The 19,834-nt window shown below is 35.6% G+C and overlaps 1 protein-coding gene and 2 pseudogenes across 4 annotated transcripts in view; 2 read left to right on the forward strand and 1 right to left on the reverse strand.

The window, feature by feature from the left end:
- The window catches only part of Atg4a (Autophagy-related 4a), a 278,503-nt gene that overhangs the window by 200,671 nt on the left and 57,998 nt on the right, over window positions 1-19,834 (forward strand). For 2 of the 4 annotated variants that reach the window (XM_072894304.1, XM_072894309.1), the window contains one exon: window positions 12,538-12,720. The exons of 1 other annotated variant lie outside the window; for it this stretch is intronic. In XM_072894304.1, coding sequence (XP_072750405.1) covers window positions 12,538-12,674 — 137 coding nt within the window. In that variant the 3' untranslated portion in view covers window positions 12,675-12,720. Of the gene's footprint in view, window positions 1-12,537; window positions 12,721-19,834 lie in introns of those variants that run through there. One more of the 4 variants, XM_072894310.1, reaches the window with a different exon arrangement.
- On the reverse strand, window positions 3,406-4,832 carry LOC140666502 (uncharacterized; annotated as a pseudogene).
- Window positions 12,857-18,347, forward strand: LOC140666777 (uncharacterized; annotated as a pseudogene).

A 19,834-nucleotide genomic window follows, 5' to 3' on the forward strand; every position in this document is an offset into this window, starting at 1 on the left:
AAGCAAAGGATAACACATATTGCCCTGTGTTTCGGATGCGTATACATGCGGACACATATACACCCATGCATATTTGAAATATATAAAATATTGAAACTCTCTGTGATATCGTGCAATCATAGTTAACAAATGCGTTTAGTGTAAAGTTATTATACATTGTAAAATGTTACTTTTAAGAAGAACGAAAAATTATATCATATTTTTCAAACTTTGTCAATAACTTTTTAATAAACAACGAGCAACGGCTAAAACGTTTTGGATGTTACACAGGGTCATGACCTTGACAACATATGTCGAAGTCAACGCGATCGGAGCTGACTCCGTTATTCTAAATATTTACCTTCTTTTTTTATTTTGTAGTGGAAATACATTTAATAAAGTTGTGGGATACAAAAAAATAAACTACATTAGAGGATTTATATTGATAGATTATAAATCTAAAATTTGTTGTGCAAATATGGTAAAACATTTGTAGTCATAAACGTGCGTTATATATAAATTGGTTTTACAATATAAAACTAATTAATATAATGTAACAAAGTAGAAATAATATATTCATCATTATTTTTTTCTGATTTTTGAGTTGAAGAGAATAACCTTGACCAACTTGGCATACTATAGCACTTCGCAGTTATATAATTTGGACTGATTAATTGTAAGTCTTCTGACAACTCTTTGCATTTATAAATTCTGATAGTTGAAGACTGAATTGGCAATTTGTAAAAATTTGTAACATTTTGAAAAGTTTGTACTACAAAGAAAACATCTTCATTTATAGTCAAAATATTTTTAATTTTGCAAATAGATTTATCGAGGATCTTGCAAAAACTATTGCGATCATCTTTTGCAAAATTAAATTTATTTGACTGGATAATTTTTGTATTATATGAAATTGGTATTATCAATACATTCAGGAATAATACCATTTGTGTGTATTGCTGAAAGGCGATGATTTTTAGGATGACGTTTAGGTACATGTTGTATATAATTTTTTTCTCGTAATCAATTTGCGAATTGCTGAAGTGGACGTGGATGATTTCTAATATTTTTTTTAAAAAGCGGTATATTATTTTTATAAACAAATGTTGAACAATTTTCTAAATATCCTAATTCCTTTACATCGTCAACTAAATGTTGTAATCCATGAACATTGTAACTTACAAAGCTCGCTGTATAAAGATATTCCGCATGTTTAACAAACATTTGTAGGCATTTCTCAGCCGTTTCTCATTGTCTTCTCGAACATTTAATTGATGTGATAACTATTTTCATGGCTACATTAAGTAATAGCGAATGGAAATAAAATTCTTCAGATAAAATTCCGAACGAAATAATTGGTGCTGCATATAAAAAAAATGTCTTAACTTAGTTGTTTTGAATTTAGAGAATTTCACGAGAGATCTAGGACGACGAGCAAATTCGTTTGAACGAAATTTGTTTAACTCTACATATCGTGAAGATATTTCATTAAGCGCTGAGCTACGTAGTTTCCCTGCATATTTAAATTTGCCATCATACTACGCATTTAATACCCTCATAGTAACACCAAGGTATACTTGATGCATAATTTGAAAAGGCAACCTAGTGACAATCAGTATTCCAAGATCTTCTAATGGACTTCTTCCTTTTTAATGATCCTCATCCACACAAGATATATATTGTTCATTTGTTCGCTTTTCATGATTGATGCCCAAGTAAACCGTTCGATTCTCATGTCGGAAGCCATTAACTTTTCATTTAGAACATGGATTATTGAAATTGTGTTCATAATGATTTAAAGCTAAAGCTCTCGCCGGAGCGTCGGCAACAAAATTTTTAAATACTATAGGAATATGACGATTCCGTATTAGTATTCCTTCTAGTCTGTTAATTTCTTTCACCTCATCAATAAGATTTTCAAAAAAGCTATATATATCGCAAAGTTTTTCAAGTCCTTTATATACCTATAATCACCGGCTTGAAATAAGGAATATTAATGACCCTATATTGTAAAGGCCAATATTGCATAGGGTTGCTTTTACTCAATAATAAACCGTCAGTGTTAAGTTCTATTATTAGAACAGGTAGAATTTCATCTGAGCGTAAAACAAAAGGTGTTTTCTAACAGTTTTACAAAACTAATATGCCAATATACACCTGAGCCAATCGGTATAAAGTTAATGCGATCACAGCTTGTTTTTAAAACAGTTCTGCTATCTTTTGGCAAATTTCGAAAACATTTATGTGTACGAAGCACTCTTAAAATTGCTTTAGTCTGAACATGATTTATATTCATATCCAGGCAGCATTGTTTGGAAAGTTTTGAAAACAATCAATTTTGACATGAGGTTATGAATCTTCGTGTACTATTTCTTCTATTACATTATCATGAGCACTTGACATTTCTGATGAAAAGTCTAAAGATGTTTCTTCAAAGTAAGTGGTAGAAGCTAATGTCTCTTTAGTTTCACTATTTTCCAAATTCCTACAAGTCACATGAGAACGATTTTTTTTAGATGAATAAGTTAAAGAATTATTACTTCTATTTTGACCTTGTAAATATATTTTATCTACAGAAAAACGGAGTTCCCTACGAATACGATTATATTGTTGACGATTTGATAAATTCTGAAAAGTTTTCCGAGTCGTCCAATTCATGTTTCCTTTGATATCACTTAAGACTTTTCAATTCAATTTCACTCAGGTTCAATACTGTCAAAAAAAAGGAATTAAAACTTGTAAGTAAAAAACATTATGAGGCAAAGTCCAATCATTGTCATCTTAAAAATTCGAATAGAAAAAGTTACAATTTTATTTAAGGAGGATTCCAGTGTAACAGCTTTAAAAATAGGTGATTTTTATGAATTTTTTTGCAGAAAACCATTGATGATATCTAAATAAACTTTTTTGGGATATAAAGAGGCATTCTTAAAGTACGAAAAAAATTTTATTTTTTTAAATTTTCTTTATTATATACTGAATAGCACATAATAATATTAATGACTTCTGGCGGTGTATCCGCTGTTGGCGTACAATGTGGCGCCTGTCACAATCATCTGAAAGCAAAAAACAAAGAATTTTTTTAAAGTTAGATAGTTAACACTGGTATTGGACCTATTTAAAAAATATATATATAAAAAATGAAAAAGTTATAGCATTTGAAAAAAAAATATAATTTTTTCAATGAAAAATTTTTTTTTATATTGTTGATAAAAATGTCATAAATAAACGATAAAATTAAAATGATAGGTTCAATACCTGAATAAATTTATAACGAATTGAATGAGCTATGTACGAAGTTGATCGGTTGATTAGTTTTTAAGTTATCTTGTACGCCAATTTAAAAAATGAGGTTTCGAGAAAAACGCGTTTAAAGTTTTTGATGCAATTTCACGATACTTACAGCTGAAAAACCAATCTGAACAATTAATCTGCTATTCCGCAACTATATAGTATGCCTTCTTCTTCCTCGAACAAGTCCTGCTGTATTGTTCGTTCCATTTTAGAAGCTATACGAGCTTCTTTTGATCTCTCTAAGTTACGACGCTCTGCTCACAGTAGTTGCTTCTCATTATAAGAATTGGCGAATTCTTTACATTGTTGTGCGATCACGATGCCCATTGTTTCCATAATTTTTAATATGGGATAGCCTTCATTAAATATTACAGTAGCCAAATAAGCGGCAATTTCAATTGTCTGTGGGCCGCAGTGGAGATGTTTTGGTGCCAGACGCCAAATGGTTGCGTTGAAACTTTCATTACAATTTTGTGTGAACCCACCTAAACATCTCTCTAATAAATTATCTGTAGACAGATCTTCGTAAAGTCGCAACAGATCATCTTGGAACATCTTTGGAAAAACAGGCTGATGCTCAAACTCATCAAGTTTTCCAGTTACTTTGGCGACTTGCCACTTACACCAGCTTTCAGCTCCCGGTGGACAATATTGATGTTGCGGATTTTCATCAGTCGAACACTTGTGATAATAAGTGGCCATTACGGCTTTTTTCATTTCACTCACGAATCCGGATGTCTTTTTATCGCCAATCCATAATATTTCGTTAATTTTTTAATGAGTGCATCTGTCAGTTTTCCCTTTCCTCCAAGTTTCGTCACTTTTTTAATATTTCTCAATCGAGTACCCATTCTCTTCTCCACGTGTCCGACACATTCACTTTTTTTTATTATTACATCTTTACCATAAGGTTGTAAATCCAGAAGTGCTTTAAAAGTCTTTGAGTCACCATCACCGATGTAATTGGTGTATTTCACATTGAACTCTTCTTCAGATCTCGAAAACATTTCTTTCATTGAGTCAACTTCCATTTTTCCTGCTGATCCAGAATGATTAACGGTACACGTTTCTTGACGACTTTCAAACCACTCGTAATGTTCCGGAGTGCCCTCTTTGCTTTTCCAGTAAGTGGAAGATTGACAGTAGCTGCTTTTTACTAGGAGATTAATTACCTTTCCCGTGTTATATCCTATAAGCGTTGTTACACCAAATGAAGAGAAACCACGTTTTTTCCAAGTGTCGTCACTGGAAACAAATTCAGCAATGGCTTTTCCTTTTGAGAATTCAATTTCTTTTCTTCTTCTACGGTTTTGTGAGACAACATACGGAAGATCGCACTTGTCAAGGTATGAATGTTTTCACGACAGCATAATAAACATTATTGTTTAGACCTTATCCATATGACATATATCCATAAGACCACAAAACAAATTTATACCTTTTTTGCAAACTCTCAACAATCTCATAACAAATATGATTCTTCGGTTAATTTCAAAGGCATTGTATATAAAAGGATTTGAATCAATTTTCCTAATACCACATGAGCACGTAACGGCGATTTTAAAACCTAATCCACGATTTCCTGTTTCACTCAAACTTATATTTGTAACGAAGCGTCCCCCCCCCCCGTTACTAAAATTCCCGACAACACGACTGTCGGAAGTCCGCGGTCCGGTGAACACCGACCGAACCAAAGCGGAGGCGCCGTACGCCCTTTTTAATACACCAAGAACCGCGAGACTCCCGAAAGAGCAATCGCGACGCGCCCGAGACTAAGTCCCGCTCGGGTAACGACTGACAGAACCCGAGAACACTCGAGCGCGAGATGAGATCTCGAGACCCGCCGAGCAGGCAAGCTCCAGCGACCGAGAACGTAGACACCCGACCGAGACGCACGTGATGCGCAAACCAGATAACGACAGAAGTCTCAGAGGAAGGGGAACTCCCACAGTATAAAACCCGCACAACATCCACGCTCGAGACCAGATCCCCGAATCCGGCTCTCCGAGACGGGCTTCGCCTCAGAAAACCTTCCCGATCCAACCGTATACGAAACGCCAGAACACGCTATCCGAGATCCACGATCCCCATTCTGGGCGACCGCGGTGGAGCGTACTCCGCCACCATCGAGAGTTCTCGATCGCCAAGGATTATCCTGACCCCAACGTGAGTCCACTAGAGGAGAGTACTCCCCTCCCGCCGAGAGTTCTCGGTGACTCACCTACCAAAGTTTAAATCCTCTAGAATATCGAATCAACGGTCAAGGGATAGAGAGTGAGCTGCCTCTGACGAGAGTTCTCGTCATCCGATAAACCGACTCAACCTCCTGAACTCCCGCAAACGGCCCGCCGGATCTTGAGCGATTTCGGCACACGAGGCAATAACCCGGTAACGACAAAAACCGACACGCGCGATAAAAACGAACAACAAAAAAAAAACCCGGCGGCGCTCGGATGACAAAAACCCGACCATCATAAAAACCGCCACGCGCCGCGCCGCTAAAAATAGCACACACTATCGTACATATCCGCGCGTCGACACCCACGCGGCCTGTCGCGCGACATTCCCCACAGTTTTCATTATCACACAATCACACTGTATATAGCGTTCATATCATCTACCCGCCGGTGCACACACTCACGCACACACCCACATCTTTGTACATATACACCCAAGCATACAATAAACAACTCTACATTACAGCATAAACAAACTCTTGCAGTGTCTCTTCTTCCCCCTCGAACTACGAACCCTGACCCCGGCGAACTATCCGGCCAATCGACAGCTTAAAGAAGGGGGGCCGTTACATATTTTTTTACAGTCTTTACAAGTTAACATTTGTGAGAGAGCGTTAAAAACCATGAAAATTTCAATAAATCGATAGCTATGAGTTTGGCTTATAATAAAATCTTCATCCATAGATTTTAATTTTCTTGCTGCAGAACTTGTGGCTTCGGTTTCCGTCTCAAAAGTAAATTGCTTTCCTGAATAGTATTTAGTTCCTTTGCGAGGCATTTTTAAACACGTCTGTACAGGCCGAAACGTGAACTAATACTGAAGAAGGTCACTGCCTGCGCAAACTTGTTTTACACACACACGTACGCACACACTTATATATCTGAATAGAAAACTATATTTAAAAGATACTAGAGGGTTCCCAAGGACAACAATAGATCGACTCTAAGAATTCTTTCGGTTTTATACCTACCGCTAACTGCTTGGCGCCGACCGTTTGCCGTTTCGAACTCTGATGCGTCTTACTAAATGTGCTGTAACTTCGTTATTACATAAAAATTTAACTCGCGGAGGTCTTAACATAATAAAATATGCAGTTATTCTGCATACTGTCTCTAAACTTAATTTAGATTTACTAAACCATGTATCAACTTTTGCACTTATTTTAAAAATACATTGTTTCTTTACATATTTTTACGTTTGTTTTTCTCATAAAATACTTTACGGCAGCGAAATGAAAGATTACTTCTATTAATTATTAATTTGTTATTGCACTTTGGACACTGTATTTCATTACGTATTAAATTATTTTCAATTAAGAAATCAACTAATTTTTCTTTGTTGTGCGTCACTGTCAAAAACTCGTGCAGTTGCATCGTAATACAATAATGATAATACAGTTGCTACAGTAATGTAATAAAAGATGAGCAACATATTAAATGTTTTTAATTTACCAATTAAATAGCTATCATGTAACATTTTTCTAAATAATATTACACCAAATTTGTAATTTTGTGCACTTTTTCACATCACTGCGCATGCTCGGGTAGTCTGTGCTGTCCCTGCACGTCTTGATATCACGGGAATTATAACCTCGCAACTGTCACTTTTTAACACGTAATAACTTTTTTTCTCTTGCAGAGCGACGATTTTTATTTGCGAATTCGTATTTTACACACAAAAATACGTAATATTGCTAAGTTTTAACAAAAACGTTGAGGGGGACCATTCTCCTTCAGAATTACCAAATTATCTTAAATATATATAGTTGTAACGCATACAAGAAGTTTTGATAAATATTGACAATAGCGGACTCAGCCCCGATCATCTTGACCTTGACATATGTTGTCAAGGTCACCCTCCTGAGTGACCTTCAGAAGGTTTTAGCTGTCACTCGTTTTTTATTAAAAAGTTATTAACAAAAAAGTTTCAAAAATTATACTTTTTTTTTACATAAATACTGCAAAAGCTGTTGCTTATTACATGTAAGATGTAAAAATTTATGTAACAACATCTTGTACTTTTTAGCGCTAGCAAATTTTATGCCTTGACACAATGACGAGTGAGAAATAACTGAGAAATATATCTCGTGATATCTACATGTTTATGTTTTCGTATGAATCGTCTCTGTGTTTACATTAGCAAGAATACATTGTGTCCACATACTATATGATCGACAAGTACATTTAACTCACACTTTTTCGCTGTGACAATACACACACGCGCACACGCACACGCACACACGTACACACACGCACACGCGCGCACACATACACGCGCACACGCGCACGCACGCACGCACGCACCGCACGCACGCACGCACGCACGCACGCACGCACGCACGCACGCACGCACGCACGCACGCACGCACGCACGCACGCACGCACGCACACACACACACACACACACACACACACACGCGCGCGGGGGGTCAAGGGGGGCCTCCGGCCCTCCCCTTCCCGCACCCACTCCGTCCACCGCGCTTCGCGTAGAAAGTTGCAAACCCATGTGAACTTTGCTTTGTCTTGCAACGTACGTGCAATTTTCTATGCATTTCTGACGCTAAAATTTGATTTTGGCAATCTAAGCGGCAAATATTTTGTATAAGGTCTTTTAGACTAGACTCTGCGAACATATATTGACAGCAAAATTTCATAAGTGTATGTCGCTTATTAAATTATTGTTTTTGCTGTTCAGATCCCAATGACAGAAATGCAAAAGAAACGTGCAAGCATCTGTCTGACAGAAAAACAACGGCCGAACGTACTTAAATTTTTGCAAATATATTTGCAGCAGAATAACAAAAGCCTTTGTCAAATGCTTGCACGGTCCTTCCGCATTTCTATCACTGGGATCTGTACGGCTAAAACAACAATTTAAGCGACATACACCGTCGAAATTTTGCTACCAATATGTTTGAAGAGTCTAGTACACTCAACTGCTATTTTTCTGATGGACAGATGCTTGCATGTTCTTTTCGCGTTTCTGCCGATCGGCTCTGTACTCAAAACTCAGTATTTTAAGTGACAAGAACTTTTGTTACTCTGCTGCAAATGTACGTGAAGAATCTAACGCGCTTGTTATATTTCTGTCGGGCAGATACTTCGATATTGTTTTTATATTTCTGCTGCATGTCTACTTTTAATAAATTATATAAAATTTCACAGTAGCTTCTTACAGCAGATTGCTGCAATAGTACAGTAAGTACTCGTTCAATAACAGATGTTCTGCAATTCTGTCGTAATTTTGGACAGTTTTCTCGTGCACTTTTTCAGGACGTATCTAAGCTATCAGATTGTGTTACCAGGAATAGTAACTGTTTTTAATTGTTATGTCAGTTTAATTTCTGATTCTGAACCTAACAGAAAATTTAGACTATTAAAATAATTGCAATCAGTAGGATAACTTATGGAAATCATCGTTCACTACGTATAATATGTAAAGCACAAAGTAGGAACTGAATTTCCATAAGTTATATCTCACGCGCGAGTTTTATAAATTAAATTTATTTCTATAATTTATTTTATTATTTATTTTATTACGTTGAACCTCAGTTATTTGCTATACGAGAGATATAGCTGTGATATATCACATTATATAATATTATAGTATAATATTTATGAGAGAAAACTTATGCTTAACCGGTTACTCACTGGTAACACTTACGCATCTGTAATATTCATTTTTATTGCATTTATATAACATTAATATAACTGTGTTTACTGATATCATAAATATTGAAAGAGTTCATAAATATTGATTTACGTCATTATTCTGTGTAACTGGTTATAAGGTTGTAGATTCTACTCAATTTCTGTCACCAGTCTGTCAAATTCTGTTAATAAAATGTGGCAGATTACAAGTTTAATGCGGACACAGTTGATCAATTGTTAGCAAAATCTGAGTAAAACAATTTGCTTTTTGTGTAAAAAAGAAGCATAGGGGCGAAGCCCCGTCCCCATAAAAAAATATGACAAAACTTGAAAGCGCAGAAACTACCAAGGCTGACAGTACAGCCAGATAACCATTTGCCTAGTCAAAAGCTATTTTCCTAAAATAACCTTTTGCCTACGACATATGCAAAATCATTTCAATATTGGAAGTATGTTGATATTTTAAGAGCATTTTTACTACTATTCGATATATACAATAAAAACGATTGGCCAATTTAAAATGGTTTCTCATTTAAAATTTATTATTGATAAAAATAATAGTTATTGCCAATACATTATTCACAAATAGTTATTGTCTTGATATTTGGTATTAGATTTTTCGTCTCCTAATGATCTTAAGAAATCTGCCATTAGCAGGTGATGGTTTGGGACATTCTGTATGTATGTGTGTGTGTGTGTGTGTGTGTGTGTGTGTGTGTGTGTGTGTGTGTGTGTATATATATATATATATATATATATATATATATATATATATATAAGTAATTATATTTATGTATCTTGTATATATAAATGTAATATTTAAATTTATATTCTTACAATATTATAGATATTAAGAATTGTATACATTTACAAAGATATTTATGCTGCTATAGTATCACTTTGATTATTCATCTTCACATAATTCCGCATATGTGTAATTATTTTTAAAATAAAAATATGATTTAAAAATCCTTTAATATTCTGAATACATGTTAAAAATTTTTACAAAATGTAATAGTAAAAAAATTAAAGAGATTTTGAAACTCTATAGATATAAGAAGACAAAATTTTAAAAAATTAAAATATTTAAAAGAGTTTGGAAAATAAAAAAATCAAAGATGATTAAACTTAACGATCTTCAACAATCATCAATATTTTCTTTGAAATGTTATCCAACATAAAGATTTAAAAGATATGATACTTACATTAGTAGTCTGTATATTCATTATATTTTTTTAATACATTACTAATTTTAAAAGAATATTGTTCTTGTAATATTTGTATTTAAATATTTTTTTGCTATTTGTAACATATATAAAAAAATATTTTAAGTGAAACACTTGCTTAGTTTTAATCGTAAAAACTTAATTAAAACTTAATTAAAAACTTGTTCAGTTTTAATCTTAAAAACTTAATTAAAATAAATAATAATTATCTCTAACAATTTGATCTAATGATTATATTAAATGTGTGGTACAAAAAAGAAATGCTTTCAATGAAATATATGCAGAATAATTTTTAAATTGATGTATTGCTGCTTTTTTTAATAATCTTATGAGCTTTATATGTATAATTATAAGTTTTATTTTAATAAACATCATAAATGTGGCAAATATTTATATTTAAGCTAAAATATACATATTAGAAAATACACATTTTAGTACACATACGTAAATCATTTATTAATTTCATATTTGACTAAACAAAAAAAACGAAAGAGAACAACAATATTTATTTTCTATTTATATTTATGACGTTTATTTTACGTATCAATATTATTCTTATTTCTTATATTTTCCTTGTTTTTATAAATTTATATACAATTTTATTTTACATACAAATTTATAACTGGATTTATTATTATATTTTTAATGAATATGCAAATACCGTAGCAAAATAATTTAATATTTTGAATAAATAAGGCTCTTAATATTTACAAACAAGTAACTATCAACTTGGTGAATAAGAATCATATGTGGATGTTAATGCGTAAATGTCTTTAGAAATTAATTCTTTCCGCGAAAATTGAAACGTGCACAGGGCACATATTTTACTTGGTGTATATTACCAAGAAATAGATTCTCACTTTCTCGCCTACATCTCTTTAGGGGGGTAAAGAGGGGAGAATTATAGAATTCTCAAAAATGAGAATCTATTTCTTGGTAAAATACACCAAGTAAAATATGTGCCCTGTGCAAGTTTCAATTTTCGCGGAAAGAATTAATTTCTAAAGAAATTTACGCATTAACATTCGTATGGCTCTTATTCGCCAAGTTGATAGTTATTTGTTTGAAAATAATTTAATTAATAAAAACACTATTTTATATAGGTTTTTATATAAATTTTTATATAGGTATTTATATGCGCTATCATAAAAACATATATGATATAATACATATACAGGGTGTCCAGTAATAACCGCCTCACCGCTCATATACAGGTAGAGCAGGTCAAACTGAGTAGAAAAGTCTTCTACCATTTTTCGATTTTCGAAATAATTATCGAGAAATTAATTACCAAAGATTGACAAATCTGGGCGAGTACAAGCGCGCGGCGAGAAGGCCCACTGCTACGCGGTTACTAGGCGCTCATTGAATGATGGGAGGAACGGTTTACGACTGAAAATGGATGCGTATGAGTAGCGTGCCTAGTAACCGCGTAGCGGTGAGACGGCCTTCTCGCCGCGCGCGTTTTACTCGCGTGGATTCGCCGATCTTTTTTAATTAATTTCTCGATAATTATTTCGAAAATCGAAAAATGGTAGAGGACTTTTCTACTCAGTTTGACCTGCTCTACCTATATGAGCGGTGAGGCGGTATTACTGGACACCCTGTATAATATGAAATAATACATATGTATATATAGCTAGGACATAAAAGTTTATAAGAATTCATGATATGCCTTTTCCAAACAAATATAAAAATTTATTGAGACAATTCACACATGCATCTCTTTCGCATATGTCATTGCTTTTAATGCAAATAAAATTTTATCTCATTATTATCAATATTATATTATCCTTTTTATTTTATTAATATCTAAAATAATATATCGTCGGCTATTCAGGTAAAATATGACATATTGTAAAACTTCTCGAACTTTCATGTCATATGATACTCAATTTTTTTATAATAATTTTAATGAAATTAGATAGATATCAGATAAAACACTGAGAATTATGCTTTGTTGTATATATTATATTAAATTTTTGTACAATAAAATTTATTTATCTGTTTCTTTTATTATATTAATTATATTAAAAATTAAAAAATTAACTATATTGGTATAATCAAATAAAAATTACATTTTTATTAACATTGGTGTAAAAATTTATTTTATATGTAAAAAATTTTGATTAATATCATTATTATTCAAGATGTTTCAGAATTCATAGGACAAATTTCAAGGGGTGGCAAGTTTCACCAAGAGAATCAATTTTTGTTAAAAACTCTGCGATGCGTTCTTAAGAGACTATCCAGACAAACTTGTATAAGTTTATACGCATATACATAAGGAATTTGATTGATTAGTACATGGAAATAAATAAGGAAATAATCGATTCATTTCTTTATATATATAATTAAGTACCATAGAACTTATACTACTGGGCGTTGCATATGCTTACATATATGCCGAGCATAAGCAAATCTATTGAAGAAGGTATAGAGTGGATATATTTTATCTCTTTTACTGTAGCTTTCTCACTTTGAGTTGTCTTCATAAAAAAGAATTGCTTATACATATAGGAGGATAGCCATATTGTGATCCCTGCATAAAACGTCGGAAATGTTGGTAAAATACACCAAGTAAAATATGTGTCCTGTGCACGTTTCAATTTTCGCGGAAAGAATTAATTTCTAAAGAAATTTACGCATTAACATTCGCGTATGGCTCTTATTCGCCAAGTTGAAAAGAATTAAAAAATATTGACATTTGAATATCTTCTGAATTCTGTTTTTTGTATTCTTATTTTATCTCATTCAATAGAATTCTATCAAATATTAACTCTCGCATTCAAAAGAATTCACTTGACTCTTAAACATTCTTCGCATTCAATCGCAATAAGAGGCATTCAAATGAATGCGAACTCTCGCATTAAAAAAAGATTCACTTCTTCTCTAATTGTTATCGGATTCAGAGGCATACAAGATTTCATGGTTCTATTCTCAATATTGCACTGAAAAGTATTGGCCCACGATCCAATCCGAGATTTTTGCAAAGCAGAATTCACGGTAAAATCTCGTGAATGCGAAACACTATTTTTGAATAAGACATTTTATGCAGGGACTACAGTATAGGTCTGCTGTCAATGTTTTCTGCTCTCTCTCGCTCTCTGTCGATCCTTTTTAAGTGTCCCTTTTTAAGAGTCCCTCCAGTAGTAGAAGCCCTATGGTTGTAATCGGATATAGGATCGATCGGACACAGTCGCAGACTATATGTAGAATCATACGTGTCCGATCAAGAATGTATCGAATTAGAATTGTATCCGATCGTGCCTTTGTCTGATGGGAGTGGTGCATTTGAATTACATAGTACAGTTGGATACGTTGCAAATGGACACGATACTGTAAGGAATTCCCTAGACTCCCTAGAAATAGGGAATTATCCATCCAACAGGTCAGTAAGACGGAACAGCAGCGCCGATGGTTTGACTGAGACCCACAGCACCGACAAGTATAAAAAGAGAGTTAGGCCGGTATTCATAATCCGATCTTATATTTAAGATTGTCTTAAGCTCTCGTTCAACCAATAAAATGATACTATGCGGCTATTTAATTAGTTGAACGGGATCTTAAGACAATCTTAAATATAAAATCGGACTATGAATACCGGCCCTAGATCGTTATTCGGGGACTCTTTGTCGAAATAGCAGATGAAGTGAAACTACTAAATAGCGAAAGTCAGTCGAGTGTATTTTTAAAATATACGGTTGTCGATACTTTGAAATTGGTTCGGTTTATTCGTACCTTCACGATCCTGGTAAATTTCTATGCCATCCTTTCATCCTTGATTGTCCATCTATTACACCGAAAAAACAGACGATCTTTTCAACGTCAGAAGTGGGATTCGGATTTGGCTCACGGTTTTCCTTAGTTCGGTTTGCGTTGTGTCGGCGGTTGACCGTTGAGAAACTTTGACTTTACTTCCTCGTTCAAATTTAACGGTCGCGGCGGATCTGTAGAATGGAACAACATCGATTAAAGTTAGACGAGATGACAATGGAGCAGTTAAAGGAGGAGGCTATTCACTATCGTTTGCCTTTATTGAAAAATAGAACAAAATTATTGGACTCAATTGTATCTCATCTGGAGAAACATGGGCCAGTAGATGACCTGCTTGAAGCGAATCAGGAGGCCACATCCGGGAGTGGTCGACAGGCCTCCCAGGATGAGGACGGCGATGTGCTAGTGACAGCACGAAGGCTTCTCACGGCAGTCACGGCGGACATGACGAGGCATCAGAAGTTGATGCAGCAGCAGTAGCAGCAGTTCCTAATGGAGCAACAACGGGAAGCGACCAGGCAACAGCATCAATTTCTCCAACAATTGGCGCAGCTGTTTGGTCCAAGAAGGAAGGAAATTTCGGCGGCGGTCCAAGGAGGTTCTTCAACGGCGGCGGTGAATCATGAACCGCAGACCATCCGGGCCGGTTCGTCGTCAGGCTCTTCTTCGGCGGTGTCGATTCAGTCGTCCGGTCGGGTGGAAGGTCTGCCAACAGGAAACGCGGTGAGCTGGTTAGCATCGCAGATTCCCGAATTTGGTGGATCAGAGGAGAAAAATATACTTACTTGCGTGAGAAGAGTCGAGAAAGTAGCACTCATCCACGGGGCAACAGATGGAGTGACTTTGCTGGCGGCTTCTAGTTAATTGGTTAAGTCAGCACGGCGGTGGTATGAAGTGCAGTCGGGGACAGCCTTGGAATCCTGGATTGGCCTACGCCAGGAGCTGTAGATGTTCGAGCGTCGAATCCGCTTCTACAAGGCGATGCAGAAAATGGAAGCAAGGAGGATCCCTGAAAAGGAAACATTTGATCAATCTCCTCGTAGACGGTATCGCGCAGAGCTCACTCCGTGCGGTAGCATTGTCGACCAAGTCGGAAACCCTAGAAGAATTTTTAGATGTTATGCGTCAAATAACTGAAGGTATTTCAGAAGAAGGAAAAAAGAAGCAGTCAACAGTGACCGGGACACAGAGGTCCAAGGACACGGCGTGCAGGAACTGTGAGAAGAAGGGACATTTCCATAAGGAGTGCAGAGCGGAGATGACATGCTTTTACTGCAAGGAAAATGGACATCGTCAATTTGATTGCCCTAGCCTCAAGCGGAAAGGAGCCAAGGCACCGGCTACTCAACCCTCGACGGCCCTGGCGGCAGCGACCATCTCCGAGGAGCACACGACGTCGGGAACAGTAGCTGCGATACAGCAAGTACAACCTACGTTAGAAATAGAAAATCCGTACATACAAATAATAAAATTAGAACATAAGATTTGCAAGTTGACAGCGTTAGTCGACACGGGAAACCCGGTATCGTTCATAAAATTTGATATTTTCTAGCAATTTTTTAATCCGTTAAAGTCTAAAATGTCGCCGGCGGTTAAAAAGTTTAAAAATCTAAACAATCAGCCGTTAAACATATTAGGCGTTGTAAAAACAAAAATAAAAATAGAGCAGATAAAAGATGTAGAATCTGTTATTGAACTTTATGTATGGAATGAAAATATTTTCGAAACCGAGATGATAATAGGTCACGACTTTTTAAACAAACAAAAATGATGTTGATATATAAACCGTCAATAGATGGTGATAAGGTTAACTTGTTTACCGCTTTACCATACTGTATACAAGACGCGCCAATAAACAACTTAGAAAACATTGAAATAGATTACAATAACAAGGTTAAAGTCTTGTTAATAAGAATAATAAATAATTTTCAAATTAACGATACTATGCCGATAGACGATGACTATACCGTTAGAGTAAATATCCGAGATCTGTCAATTTATGCGTATGCACTGCGACGATTTGCCTATACAGAGCAAATAGAAATCCGCAAAATAATAATTGATGATTTGTTGAGTCGAGGGATTATACAGCCAAGTGTATCTCTGTACTGCGCGAGGGTGGTCCCTGTGAAAAAGAAAAACGGGCATATTAGACTTTGCATAGATTTGAGACCGTTGAATAGCAGAATAGAGAAGCAAAAATATCCTTTTCCATTAATAGAGGATTGTTTGTTGCATTTGGGAGATAAGAAAATGTTCACGCTATTAGATCTGAAGGATAGCTTTCATCAGATAAAAGTAGATAAAGATAGTACAAAATATTTTTCCTTCGCGACTCCAGACGGGCAATATGAATATCGATATTTACCTTTTGGGTATTCGGAAATCCCGGCGGAATTCCAGAAGCGTCTTCGACAAATATTAAGTCCGTTGATAAGAAACGATGAGATAATCGTGTACATGGACGACGTACTTATTCCAACGGAGACTGTCGAACAGAATCTTTAAATTCTGGAACGCGTGTTGAACATTCTGAAAAATACGGGTTTCAATTAAATTTTAATAAATGTCAATTCCTTAGGAAAGAAATAGAATTTTTGGGGTATATCATATCCGAGCGGGGAATAATATTGAGCCCGCGACACACAACGGCCATAAAAAATTTTAAACAACCGTCTGACGTCGTCGTAGAAGTTCAAAGATTTTGAGGTCTGAGACAAGTTACTTTCGAAAGTTTATAGAAGACCACGCATTGAAAGCTAGGCCTCTCTTTTTTTTTCTTACGTAGGGAAAATGTATCACACATCCCCCGGGGATCGGGAACTCACTATTCACAGACATTGACATGGTTATGTTTATCGAACGAGGTATACGCGGTGGTCTGAGTCAATGTTCCAACAGGTACGTGCGTGCTAATAACAAGTACATGCAGTCGTATGACTCATCAAAACCATCAACGTACTTGATGTATTTTGATGTTAATAATATACGGATGGGCAATGTGTCAACCATTGCCCTATGCCGATTTTCAGTGAGTCGATAATGTTTCCAATTTTGATGTATCATCGATTGCGCTCGATTCGTCTACAGGCTACATTCTCGAAGTCGACTTCGAGTATCCACAGCATTTTCACGATTCGCACACTGACCTACCGTTTTGTCCGACACGCGACAAACCACCTGGCAAACGCGAGGACAAGCTTCTCGCAACCTTATACGATAAGAAGCGTTACGTGATACACTACCGCAACCTGCAGCAATGTTCCCGTCACGATCTTCGTGTTACAAAAATTCAACGTATATTACAATTCACTCAATCTCCGTGGCTCCGTACTTATATAGAACTTAACACAAAATTTAGAACACTGGCGAAAAATGAATTTGAAAAAAATTTGTACAAACAAATGAATAATGCCGTGTTTGGCAAAATGATGGAAAATGTGCGTAATCGCGTAGATGTTAAACTTTTAACAAAATGGGACGGAAGGTACGGCACAGAGGCATTAATTGCAAAACCAAATTTTCATAGCAGGAGCATTTTTTCGGAAAATCTAATCGCTGTGGAATTACGTAAACTCGAGGTGAAATTTTACAAACCAATTTACGTGGGTATGTGTATTCTCGATATATCCAAGACATGTTTGTACGAATTTCACCACGATTATATGGTACCAATGTATCGGGAGAGATGCAAAGTCATGTACACTGACACGGATAGTCTTATATATCACATTGAGTGCGACGATGTGTACGAGAATATGAAACGCGATATCAGCAGATTTGATACGAGCGACTATGCGATAGACAATGCGTACGGTATACCGCTCGTGAATAAAAAGGTACCGGATCTAATGAAGGATGAAAACAACGGTACCATAATGACTGAATTTGTCGGGTTTAGAGTAAAAATGTATGCGTTGCGCGTGGATGGTAAGAAGGATACGAAAAAGGTAAAAGGCGTCAAGAGTAACGTTGTCGCGAGAACGATAACGTTTGACGATTACACGCGGTGTTTGAACGAAGAGATTGAAATGACGCGTAGTCAATCGTGTATAAGATCAAAATTGCACGAGGTACACCATTCGCGAAACAAAAATTGCTCTAAGTCCGTACGACGACAAGCGGTATATCGTACCTACAACTACTGATACGTTACCGTGGGGACATTATAAAATACCATTGTAAATAATTGTATTTATTTATTTATTGTAAATAATTGTATTTATTTATTGTCAATATAAGTTATATATATATATATATATATTTATTCATGTAAATTTATGTATATTTTTATTATGTTATATGTTTACAATAAATTATTTTTATGTATCCAAGAGTTGTGCGATTTATCAAGTCCCAACCATTTCACAAAAACTTTATCTCCTTTTTTACGTATCACCTTTTCCACGAGATACACGTCGAGGTTAGCAACGCGTTGTAGTTCGTATTCGTAGAATCCTCTGGCTACTAGATTTCCGCGCGAATCTTTTAATATATATGTCGCGGGATTAATATTCTGTATTTTGACAATTTAACACTTCGGTCGACCAATTTGGTGTGTAACCTTAATCAAAAATGGTCTTGAATTTACTCACACGTATCGAATCACCCACTTTGAATCTCGCTGGAGCAGCAATTTTTACATTATTGTATACTGTATTTAAAAGTTTATCAGCAATTGTTGGAGTGACATCGATAGGTCTCATATTGATAATGCGATGTTTTCGCGCGTTATATTCTGCAATGAGTTGAGATAAAGCGTCGATCCACTTGTAATTACCACTTAGCGTAAACAATTTCCACATATTGTTCTTTAAAGTGCGGTTGAATCGTCGACGATCGAGGCTTTCATGATGGAATACGTTGAATAATGATTAATGTTATGTTTCTTCATGAGTTTTTGCACATTTGCATTATAAAATTCCTTTCCTCTGTCTGTTTGAAAATTTTTCGGACATCTTCCATCATCTCGAATTAGTTTCGCAATCGTTTCAGACATTTCGTTTCCGCTTTTACTTTTGAGCGGTATGGCCCACGCATACTTGCTCAGCACATCGATAACAGTGAGTATGTAATTGAAACCTTTGTTGACTCGTGCATAAGGACGCATTTCAACCACGTCTGCCTGCCACAGATCATCGTATCTGCGTACTATGACGCGTCTACGCGGAAAATTTCTTCTCGCCGGAGCGTGCAATTCTTCCACGAACAGTCGCTTTTCAGAGTTGTTTTTTTTTTCTTGCATGTTTGATCGTGGCATATTTCATAATAATGTAAAAGTTCATGTATAATTCTTTATGTATCTTTTCCTGAGTCGGATGTAGTTTGCACACGTGTCTGAAGCATTTTCTGCATTTCATGCATCATTATCTGAAGCGTTTGCACGCGCGTTTCGAGCGCAATAATTGTTTCTTCAATTTCTTTCTGTCTATTCCTCAAAAATTAAACACTCGTTTCAACGTACCATTTGTTAGCAGCATCGTTATCATCTTCCGGTTGCGCTATACGTCGTATCTTGCGCAACCTTGCGTCAAAGCCGGCGCTAGTCAGACACAGAGCGTTATCTCGTACATACGTTCTTAGTAATCCGTTCCATTCATAATATGCATTATTCGACATACCGAGCGATACTCCAAATTTATTAATTGACATTTCAATACGAAATGTTTT

The sequence above is a fragment of the Anoplolepis gracilipes genome, chromosome 6 (assembly GCF_047496725.1).
Source record: "Anoplolepis gracilipes chromosome 6, ASM4749672v1, whole genome shotgun sequence".
Classification (NCBI taxonomy): domain Eukaryota; kingdom Metazoa; phylum Arthropoda; class Insecta; order Hymenoptera; family Formicidae; genus Anoplolepis; species Anoplolepis gracilipes.